At 44.5% G+C, this 12,500-nt stretch overlaps 1 protein-coding gene across 1 annotated transcript in view; it reads right to left on the reverse strand.

Moving 5' to 3' along the window:
- Positions 1-12,500, reverse strand: part of cdh16 (cadherin 16, KSP-cadherin) — a 72,033-nt gene that overhangs the window by 45,417 nt on the left and 14,116 nt on the right. Inside the window, exon 6 of the mRNA XM_076287978.1 lies at positions 4,005-4,201. Within this exon, the coding sequence (XP_076144093.1) occupies positions 4,005-4,201 (197 nt within the window). The remainder of the gene's footprint in view (positions 1-4,004; positions 4,202-12,500) is intronic.

Raw genomic sequence — 12,500 nt, forward strand, 5'->3', positions numbered from 1 at the left:
AAATGGGTTAACGTGACCCCTGGAGGCAAACATACGGAAAAAAATGGTCATCCTAGGCCCTACGGTTCTCAAGATATTCACAGAGAACTGTGTCTGCCCGACCCTCCTTTCGGGGGGTCCAGTCCAGCGGGGGGGCTACAGATCAAAACGAAAAATGACGGTTCCATGCTATCCATGCGGGGGTACATGCCCACCAAGTTTTGTGTACCCCGGTCTTTTAGTGTCCCGGGAATCCTTGTTGGTGTACGTCACTAAATAAACACATAAATTATTTTATTGTAAGGCCCCCCATGAACGAAAGTACACAAAACTTGGCATGCATTCGGAGGGTGTCATAATGATCCTACACTTTTAATTTCGTGCAGTTTTGACCTTGTCAGCCAGAGATATTGTGATAAAAACACCTAATTTTTTGCTTTTTAATTTTTAACTAGGTGGTGCTATACATGAAATAAGTGGTAATGAGATGGGTTGACATGCCCCCTTAAGACCAACATACATAAAAAAGGTGGACCTCCTAGGCCCTACGGTTCTCGAGATATTCACAGAAAACTGTCTCCGGCCACATACAGGCCAGTTGGTGTATAGTAACATAAATTAATTTATTGTGTGGCCCCCCATGAACGGAATTCCACAAAATTTGGCGTGCATACAGAGGGTGTCATAATGATCCTACACTTCCAATTTCGTGCAGTTTTGACTATGTTAGGTCACAGATACCTGTGATTACAACACCTCATTTTTACTTTTTTGTGTTTAACTAGGTGGCGCTATACATGAAATGAGTGGTTATGGAATGGGTTGACATGGCCCCTTGAGATCAACATACAAAAAAAAATGGTCCTACTAAACCCTACGGTTTTCGAGATATTCACAGAAAACTGTGTCTGCCCTAACCTCTTTTCGGGGGGTCCAGTCCAGCGGGGGGGCTACAGATCAAAACGAAAAACGATGGTTCCATGCTATCCATGTGGGGTTACATGCCCACCAAGTTTCGTGTACCCCGGTCTTTCAGTGTCCTGGGACTCATTGACGGAAATTTGGGCATGCGAAAAAGAAAAAAAAAATTCTGACTAAACGCTTCGCTGCGCGGCGGTCATAATAATTTAATTTCTGAGCACCACAAAGTCAGACTTCAGCACCATTTTTTAATGTAAGATTGTTCTTAGGTCACATATCAATCAAATCATAACTGCAATGGCTACTGTTTTTAAAATCATGTGTAGTAGGCCTAAGTGTAAATGTGTGTGTCTAAACATGCTTTAATGAGCTTACACTTTAATGAGCTGAATTTGAGCTTACAGTTCTTTCACCAACTTATGTGTTTTACATTAACTTACAAAATAGATACTTTAGCTTAGTCCTCAGATAGAGGAGGGTTGCTGCTTGCTCTGTTAAGGTATTTCTGTCCCTCCCAAACTGCATTGAAATGGGATGTTTAGCAGCCAGAATTTCAAAATTTCCAGGGGGAGAAATCTCCGGCCCCCCTCTAACATGACCCCCCCCGAAAAAAATTGTCTGATTGTGCCCCCCCTGAATTTTGGCTTGCATGACGCCCCTGGCTCCCGCGACAGGCAGTCTGCGCTTTTTCCTCAGTGCGGCCTGTTTGTACATACCTCGCCATGATTTTACGCGCACGTTGCGAATCAAATCTGCCTGAAGTAGCGTTAGTCCATCTGCCGGCCCTGTGTGTCTTAGAAGTAATACATGCAACAACTTGAATGAGTCACCAAGATAGAGAGAGAGAGAGAGAGAGAGACAGAGAGAGAGAGAGAGAGAGAGGGAGATGTGGACAGGGATAAAAGTGACATTGGACATGAATGGATAATCCAGACTATATTTGTTCTAGTGCGTCCAAAGCGGAACAGAAACAAAGCCGTGTGTGTGCTTGCCAAATGTTTAGCAGCACTCAGTGAGGCCTAGCTGGTTAATCAGATCCGCAGATACCAAAGGTTACAGGGAGACATGGCTCTTTAGGGTGAAAGAAGCTGCGCCAAACTGGAGTCCCTCATAAACAATGCCTGACTCGAGCCCAGATATGGCCTGCATCCACCAGAGGATCTCACCTGACCAAACCTCACACACATACACACACACACACACACACACACACACACACACACATACACATACACAGACAGACACACACACACACACACACACACACACACACACACACACACACACACATACACATACAAATACACATACAGACAGACAGACACACACACACACACATACACATACACATACATACACAGACAGACACACACACACACACACACACTTTTTCATTAGGTGTGCTATGAGTTCCATGTGTGCTGGTGAGACTGGTGTAATATTGAGGTCATATAGAGGTCACACTGGAGCTTGCCTCACTGTGCGTCTGACAGATGTGTGAGAGATAGGTATGGGGTGGGGGTCTAACAGGTATGTTACCTAAGACACAGGTGTGTTACCTGAGAGGGGTATGGGGCAGGTGTCAGGGTGTCTGACGTGTTACCTGACAGATAGGTATGGGTTAGGCGTCTGACAGGTGTGTTACCTGAGGTATCGGGTAAGTAGGTATCTGACAGGTGTGTAAACTGAGAGGGGTATGGGGCAGGTGTCAGGGTGTCTGACGTGTGTTACCTGTGAGATGGGTATGGGGTAGGAGCCTGCAGGTATGTTACCTGTGAATGGGTGTGGGTTGGTGTCTGACAGGTGTGTTACCTGTGAGATGGGTATGGGGTAGGGGCCTGCAGGTATGTTACCTGTGAATGGGTGTGGGTTGGTGTCTGACAGGTGTGTTACCTGTGAGATGGGTATGGGGTAGGGGCCTGCAGGTATGTTACCTGTGAATGGGTGTGGGTTGGTGTCTGACAGGTGTGTTACCTGTGAGATGGGTATGGGGTAGGGGCCTGCAGGTATGTTACCTGTAAATGGGTGTGGGTTGGTGTCTGACAGGTGTGTTACCTGTGAGATGGGTATGGGGTAGGGGCCTGCAGGTATGTTACCTGTGAATGGGTGTGGGTTGGTGTCTGACAGGTGTGTTACCTGTGAGATGGGTATGGGGTAGGGGCCTGCAGGTATATTACCTGTGAATGGGTGTGGGTTGGTGTCTGACAGGTGTGTTACCTGTGAGATGGGCATTGGATGGTGTCTGACAGGTGTGTTACTGTCGTGGTGGAAGGTCATCAAATCGGCCAGTAGATAAGTAGAAAATTGAGCTCACGACTTCAAGAAAAAATCACCAATAAAACTTATGCTAAAGCAAAAAGGAGCTTTCAAGCAGGCAGAATTCGATGCAAAAATGGTTTTATTGATGCTAGCAGCAATACCAACAGCAATAAACCGTGAGTGTGTCTCGAGAAGGCACTCCCGAACAAAGGTAGAACTCTCTTACTTATACCCCTCCAAAATGCTGACACAACACTACCCCGACCCACAGATGGCGTTATGAAAGGATCGTTGTTCGCTCTTATCTTCGCAAGTCAGCAATATTGCTGCCAAGGGTATGAACTTTTCACCTTAAGTTTACGGAAAGTTCACAGTATAGAGTGATCACAGGTCATACATTGTGCATGGGTTAAATATCGTTCGCCCCCCTGCACTGTCCTACTGGTTGTTATGAGTAGAGCTCGCCCTGTGTACGCGTTATCTTGCAGCTTCAAGGCCGACTTTGGTTTCTTCAAAAGGCCCAGGTTAAGGCAGCATGAGACACAGTGCAACAAAATGAGACGCAGGGCAGCAAGCAGAGACATCGGGATACAGAGTGCACATTCTGGTAGGATGGCTTCGTTATGTTATTAGTAATACTTAAACTTGTTATTTAAAAAGTTATAAAAGATTATTATATAAGAATGATGTCTGGGTATTACTTGATTGTCGTTGAGGTTATATAAATACATGTTTTACCGTTTAAACACTCTTTGTCTCATCATGATGTTTACAGACATTAGTGATAATTTTATACCACATTACCTGTGAGATGGGCATTGGATGGTGTCTGACAGGTGTGTTACCTGTGAGATGGGTATGGGGTAGGGGCCTGGGAGATTCTCTTGTAGTCTCACAGGATCCGGTGAGGCCCAGGTGTTTCCGGTAACTTCCACAATGACAATCCCAGTGGAAAAGAAGGCGTTGGCTTTCCCTGCCATGTCCCTGACCATCACGGAGAGTTTGTAACGCCCACACATCTCAGGGTCCAAGGTGGAGGCGCCTAAATATCAAATATCAAATATCAATCAAATATAGCAGAGGTGAACAAAGTACACAATTCCTTTACTTCAGTCAAAGAAAAGATAGTCCTGGTCAAATATTACTCATACACACACATTCACAAATACACAATGTGTCCACTGAATTTGGGCACTAATAAACATAAGGCATAAGTACTATATTGCTGATAGACTACTACTATGCACTTCTGATTCATATGTGATTCATAGTTCATACTGCTGTCGATATGACAAATACCCATACACCTCCAACCCTGCTTGCTCCGATGCCACAACATGTTGTCATTCCTGCAATCCCCAGCAAAATAATGGTTTCAATGGTATAGCAAGGCACTGTGCCATAAATGAGACAATCAGCATGAGACACAGTGATCTAAACCCGTGCTGCCGTGATGTGCTGCCGCGATGTGCTGCCGTGATGTGCTGCAGTGATGTGCTGCCGTGATGTGCTTGTGCTGCCGTGATGTGCTTGTGCTGCTTGATGCGCTGCCGTGATGATGTGCTGCCGTGATGTGCTTGTGCTGCCGTGATGCGCTGCCGTGATGATGTGCTGCCGTGATGTGCTGTGCTGCCGTGATGTGATGTGCTGCCGTGATGTGATGTGCTGCCGTGATGTGCTGTGCTGCCGTGATGTGCTTGATGCTGCCGTGATGTGCTTGTGCTGCCGTGATGTGCTTGATGCTGCCGTGATGTGCTTGTGCTGCCGTGATGCGCTGCCGTGATGATGTGCTGCCGTGATGGTGTGCTGCCGTGATGTGCTTGTGCTGCCGTGATGTTCTGCCGTGATGTGCTTGTGCTGCCGTGATGTGATGTGCTGCCGTGATGTGCTGCCGTGATGTGCTTGATGCTGCCGTGATGTCACCAGCCGCTCCTCCTGGGACCTCAGTGTGTCACTCACTCCAATTAAGCAAATGCAAGAGGCTTTGGTCATCTCCTTACACACACAAACACACACACATACACACAAACACACACACACACACACGCACACACACATACACACACGCACACACACACACACATACACACACACACACACACACACACACACACATACACACACACACACAAACACACACACACACACACACACACACGGACACACACACACTTACACACACACACACACACACATCCGTACACACACACATACACACACACACATACACACACCCGTACACACATGCACACACAAACACACACACACACACACACACACACACACACACACCCGTACACATCAGAACACACACAATCAAGCTTGTGACAAGGGCTGCAGAGCAGTGTTATTAGTGCCGCTTGCGCTCCACTGCGCTACGATTGGGTGTAACAGAAGGGTAGGGTGGGACAGGGCAGCTGAGGACACTCTATTGGATGTTGACACAATACAGTATTGGATATGTGAGGGTGTGTTCATGCATGTGTATCCGGGAATATTTATGTGTGCTGCAATGTGTGCTGTGAGTGTGTGTGTGTGTGTGTGTGTGTGTGTGTGTGACTGGGTCTGTATGTGACCCCACACATACATATGAGTGTATGTTTGTGTACTTACAATATATAAACTCCATAAACTCCAGGTCCAGAGTTTGAATTCCAGGTAACACTTTACGGTACATAAATTATCATGAATTCATGCATGAATTAATTCATGATTTATGTATTACTTCATTCCTTTATGTATTGAACTCAAACCGTCCAAGTCTCGCAGCATTTCAATAATTAAGGGCAAAAATCAACAACAATGACAATGACAGGTTCTGCATGAAAAATGAACCAATAGCAACGCTCCTCCAGAAGCCAATAAAAAGTCTAGGGCGCTGGTATGATGCAAACCTCAAAGATGCACAGCAGATCCAACAGCTGAAAAAAGACACAATCACTGGCCTCAAGCACATAGACAAATCAGCCCTCCCAGGGAAGCTGAAGGCGTGCTGCCTCATGTGGCCCCTTGTGGCACCATGTACGAGGTGGCTATCAAAGTCCTTTTAGGCAAGTCCCTCCACTCGGCGGCCATATTGCAGCACTTTTTGGGTACTTATCGGGCATCTATTTTGGGCAGAAATGCACGTGTGCAAGGCTTCGCGACACCAACATTGCTCCAGCGGCGAGGTCACAACACATGATTGGCACAATGTATTCACAATACACCACATGATTCGCACATGTTGACTTTTTTGCCGCGGAAGGGGCGGGATATGTGTAGACAACTGCCATATTGGCGTTACAAACGAACCCCATGCATTTCTATGGAGTATTTTTGGAGTGCTGTGTCCCCTCATTAGAAAGTCTTTGGCTATATCCCATGCGCACAAACTGGAAAGGCTGATCAGTTATTATCTGAGGAGATGGCTAGGGCTATCAAGATGCCTCACCAGCATAGCCCTGTATGAATATGGAGCCCTTTCACTCCCAATCTCCAGTCTTACAGAGGAGTACAAATGCTCCAAGGTAAGACTGGAGATGATGCTTAAAGAATCCCAGGGCACAGTAGTGAGAGAGGCTGCGGCAGGGCCGGAGTGGGGCCACTTTTCAGCCGGGGAGTTTCAGGCCCAAGACCGGCCCACGTTTTCCATAGTGGTGGAAATTGGATAAATGAAGCAACATTTCAGCTCTTACTATCCTGTAGTTTTTATTAGTACCATGGTTCAACAAATGTGTAAAGGTTATATTAATTCACTTCAACTGAGAAGTTAACAAAAAATATTCCACTATTCCACAAGTTAACAAAAACAGAAAGAAAGACAGAAAGAAAGAAAGCCTTTGAAATGTAGCCTATCCCACGCTTCCACAAAGGCATATTGAACTAATGTTTAGGCTACATGTTTTTTGCATGGGTATAGGCTATATTGTTGTTTGGTGATTTAGCCTACTCCTTTACTACACCCTCTTTTAAGCAAACAAGGCATTTAGGTTCATCATGTAGCATACATATTTGGCTCTTTCTTACATTAAATAACTTTAATTTATCCTCTCTACTTGTCCCTGTAGTCATGGCCTCCTTATCACTAATTTCGGGCTCATCATTTTCAGTGGTCGACTGGTTGATCTGCTGCTCAGAGGCTACAATTTTTACCGCATAGGCCTACACAGATCAAACTTCAGTTTTGTTATTAATATTTGCATACTGCAATGTCTATGAATCGGATACAAAAGGCTAATATTTTAAGAAATGTAATATGTTGCTTGCAAATAGCTTGACAACGTTACAAACGTCCAATATTAGCCCAATAACTGCTAATAATCATTGCCTATAACTATCTATCTTTACCAGTTGCCACTTTTGTCTGTAGGCCTAATCTAGAAGCTTGGCACATTTAGCAGCATCTACCTGGCCATTTCAGTCCCTCCTGGCCTCTTTCTACCATCCATCCTTCCTGACGCTTATGGCTACTGTAGGGCCGGCCCGGCTATCCGTATCTGAGAAAAGTTTTTTGGAAAAGACGGGCTATATGGACCCAACCAACTCTTTTTGGGAGGGGAGAACTCCCTCACACGGTAGGCTACAACCCATGCAGAGGCAACGGTGTCATGCACAGAATGCGGAACGTGTCCTACTTTAAGAGAAGTTAGACTAACGTGACAAATGTCAACATTTTTTTTCCTCGACCGGCCCAAAAGTGAAGCGGCCCACCGGGAATTCTCCCGATTCTCTCGATTACCCACCCCGTGCCTGGGCTGCGGTCACCCTCAACACACACACACACACACCCTCAACACACACACACACACACCCTCAACACAGGAAGGAAGTGGAACCCAAGCAAGATCAGCCCTACGAAATCGCAACATTGTGGGTCAGGTTCAGCAAGGGAGAGGGGGCCTTCTGGCTAGAAACACCTAGCCAGGTGAGGGGGCCTTTGGCTAGAAACACCTAGGCCGACCTGGCAGAAAGCTACACTAGCAGTGCATGCCAACTAGTGGTGGAAGAGGTGCGCCAGCAGGAAGAAGCTGGCAGGATTGCCAAAACTGTATCTCAAGTCTCACAAGGACGCTGGACAAGGTGGGAGGATGTTGTGAAAAGGAACACCACCTGGAGAGACCTGTGGTACAAAGAAGCAAGCAGCATACTGTAAGCGCTCTCATTCGTGCCACATACAATGCCCTCCCTTCCTGCTAACTTACACCGCTGGTCTGGGGAATATCCCACCTGTCCCCTCTGTTCAAAGTCTGCTCAATGTCCAGCAAATCTCAAACACATCTTAGTAGGATGCAACACCAGCCATCAGATAGATAGATACTTTATTGATCCCCAGGGGAAATTCAAGGACAATACACCTGGAGGCATAACCAGGTTCTGAAATGCCTGGCAGCAGAACTAGAAACAAAAAGGAAAGCTATCAACAAACTACACATCAATGACCAGCAGGCGTACACAGTATCTTTTCACCAAGAAGGCCAAGGGCAGAAAGGGAACTCCTCAAGGCCAGAGGCATCCTCTCTGAGTGCAGCCAGGGACTGGAAGATGTGTGTCGATGTACTGTAATCCACAAGCTTATACCTTCCCCAAAGAAATTGCCAGCACCAGCCTGAGACCAGACCTTGCCCTATGGTCTGAGGATCAACAAACAGCCTTCATAGTAGAACTGACAGTCCCTTGGTAGGACACCGTGGAAGAGGAACATGAGCAGAAAATGCTGCGATACTCCAGCCTGGCAGCAGAAGCGGAGCAGCGTGGCTAGAACATCAAGCTGCGTCCAATCAAAGTGGGATGCAGGGGTCAGGTAAACTCCACGGTTAAACTTCTGAGGGAGCTGGGGGTCAAGGGTCATGCAAACTCCACGGTAAAACTTCTGAGGGAGCTGAGAATCAGGGGTCAGGTAAACCGAAGAATAACAAAAGCCCTTGCAGTCACAGCGGAGAGAAGGAGCTACTGGCTATGGCTGAAGAGGAAGGACCCCACTTGGGCTAAGTTAACTGCAAGGGCCAGGGACTCTGGGACACACACCCAGGGTTGATCAACCTGTGGTGGGCCTGCCTCAGCAGAGGTTGTATGGTGAGTAAAAGGCCGAAACACCCAGTAAACTACTGACGATGTGTCCCAGTCAACATCCACAGGTGGTCAACAGCACCTCACCCCCTACCTACCCACCCATTCCCCCATCCCCCTTCAGTAGGATAAACAGACCAAGCAAAGCCGGTTCTTTGGGATTGTAACAGCTAGTCCAAATACATTAAAATCTTAATAACTCATGAATCATCAGGAATTGACATGAGTTCATAGTCTGTCATTCGTGACCTCATACATTGATAGGCTATTGCATCAAACACCTTTTGATACACTCAGTCAGGCATCCTCTCTAAGATGCGAAGAATTTGCAGACTTCTTCAAAAACAAAGTAATTTCTATAAGGGAGGCTATTGGTAACACAAGTAATATGTTTGATAGTACACCCAAAAACAGCCCCCCAAAATTAAGGTCCTTTAGCACTATTACTCAATCTGAGCTTGGTAAAATTATAACTCAAACCGGCTCCTCAACATGTGTTTTAGATCCGATCCCTACTAGATTCCTCAAAAAAGTATATGATAGCTTAGCTCCCTTTATTCTCAAGGTAATAAATACCTCATTAGAAACAGGTATATTTCCAACTGCTTTTAAAACCGCTGTTGTGAAACCTTTACTTAAAAAGTCAAATCTTGACCATACCAATCTGAGCAACTACAGGCCTATATCAAATCTACCATTCCTGAGCAAAGTACTTGAAAAAGTTGTTTGTAATCAGTTAAATACCTTCCTCAATGAAAACAGTATCCTTGAAAAATTCCAATCAGGTTTTAGATCAAATCACAGCACAGAAACGGCTCTAGTAAAAATAGTCAATGATCTCAGACTGGCTACTGACTCAAACAAAGTCTCAATCCTTATTCTTCTGGATTTGAGTGCGGCATTTGACACCATTGATCATAGCATCCTAATTCACCGCCTTGCGAAGTGGGTGGGTCTCTCTGATAATGCTCTAAACTGGTTTCAAACCTACATTACTGGCAGAGATTTTTATATCAGTCTAGGAGATCATGTATCTGAAAAACATGACTTGCCTTTTGGTGTGGCCCAGGGGAGCTGCCTTGGTCCCCTGCTATTTTCCCTATATATGCTTCCATTGGGAAACGTCATAAGTCAGCATAATGTAAACTTCCATAGCTACGCAGATGATACCCAATTGTATATTTCTGTGGAGCCAACTAACCCAGATGGCCTTTGCTCCCTCACTGCATGCCTAACCTCCATTAATCAGTGGATGAGCAAAAATTTTCTGAAACTAAATGATGACAAAACAGAGGTACTTTTGGTGGGACCAAAACTAAAGCGAGATATTGTTCTTAGTAATCTGGGGAACTTGGCACACCAGGTCAAACAAAAAGTAACAAGCCTCGGTGTCATCTTAGATGCAGAGTTAAGTTTTAAGCCCCATATCAGTAAAGTTACTCAAACAGCCTATTTCCACTTGAGAAACATTGCCAAAGTGCGGCCCTTTTTAACTCAACAAGATGCAGAAAAAATAATTCACGCCTTTATCACTAGCAGGTTAGACTACCGCAATGCACTTTTCACTGGTCTTCCCAAAAAACATCTAAAGAAATTGGCACTCATACAGAACTCTGCGGCTAGACTTTTAACTAAGACCAAGAAGAGAGAACACATCACCCCTGTGTTGGCTGAACTGCACTGGCTTCCTATTTCCTATAGAATTGATTTTAAGGTTATGTTAATTACTTACAAAGCTCTGAATGGCATAGCACCTTCATATATCTCTGAGCTTTTAATATCTTATCAACCACAAAGGAAACTTAGATCATCCAATTCTAATTATTTAATCGTACCCAAAGTGCTCCACAAACAAAGTGGAGAAGCTGCTTTTATCCATTATGCCCCCAAACTATGGAACACCCTGCCTCTGTACATCAAGCAGGCGAGTTCAGTAAATATTTTTAAAAAAGATCTGAAAACATACCTGTACAGGAAAGCTTTTAGTTAACTCATCTTATCCTGTAGACTACTTGTTCAGATTATTCTACATCTGCTGCTATTGGAGGGTGCAGCCAGCCAGAAGCAGATGGGCTCCCCCTATTAAGTCAGGTTCTGCTCAAGGTTTCTTCCTGGAATATGGGAGTTTTTCCTTGCCACAGTTGCCATATGGCGTGCTTGTGGGGGGTGCCAGTCTTATGACATGTCATTTTCTATATTTTTGATATGTTGCTGAGTGGATCACAAACGGCCCAGCAATGAAGAAATGTGATTGATAATGACTGACTGACTATTATTTTGTTACATGCTTCAAATGTAAAGCACTTTGAGCTGCATTCTGTGTATGAAAGGTGCTATACAAATAAAGCTTATTATTATTATTATTATACACGAACACATCAACTAAAACATTAGGTACAGTGGGCACATCATTATGAATTATGATTTATTAAAAATGATCATGATGATTTCCTTTTCTGCCAAAAATGTGGTCAGTACTACTCAAATTCTGATTTGAACACAACTTGTGCAGTTCTTTAAACACATGCCATTATTCACAACTTTAGTTGAGGGGCCAATAATTAACCTTAGCGTAATTAACCTTAAATTCATGTAATCATGATGATCATGCTTAAGAAATCATAAATCATAATGATGTACCCACCATACCTAATGCTTTAGTTGATGTGTTGGGGAAGTTACTTTTAAAAAGTAGTGTTTGCTCGTTACTCGTTACTTAAAAAAAGTAACTTAGTTTAGTTTACTTAGTTTACTTAGTTACCCTCTATGGAAAGTAACTTTTTATGTTACTCGTTACTTTTACGTTACTTTTATGTTGCTCGACTTTGGGCAGAACCCAATATCTGTTCTTAAATGTGTAGGCCTACATAAAGTTCTACTATGGAGGACATAACAGGTATTTCTTTGGTATTCTTTTAAATATCCCACAAACAGAGCACTTGACAAGAAAACATTAGGCTTATAGGCTTCCACACCACCACTAAAGCCCTATGAAACAATATCAAATAACATAGCCTCGCTACATCTTGGGCATATAGGTAAACACAAAATATATGAGGGCTTATTTTATAGCCTTATACTCTTTCATTAAACAGGCGCTCCTCCGAATTTTGGTGCAAAGCTTGTGCAAATCGTATCAATAGGCTGGCAGTTGAGTTAACGGCAGTGGACAAAAAATCAGGGCACAGTGTAGGCTACAACTAACACTCACATTCCTCCCCTTAGTTTCAATGAGTTCGAAGTAATGTGAATACCTCCATCCCTCAGAAGTTAGCGTTGGCTACGTCTCGCTT

The sequence above is a fragment of the Alosa pseudoharengus genome, unplaced genomic scaffold, assembly GCF_046254945.1.
Source record: "Alosa pseudoharengus isolate Yale_2024_CS ecotype anadromous, Long Island Sound unplaced genomic scaffold, YU_APseudo_1.1 YU_APseudo_1.1_scf_16, whole genome shotgun sequence".
Lineage (NCBI taxonomy): Eukaryota > Metazoa > Chordata > Actinopteri > Clupeiformes > Clupeidae > Alosa > Alosa pseudoharengus.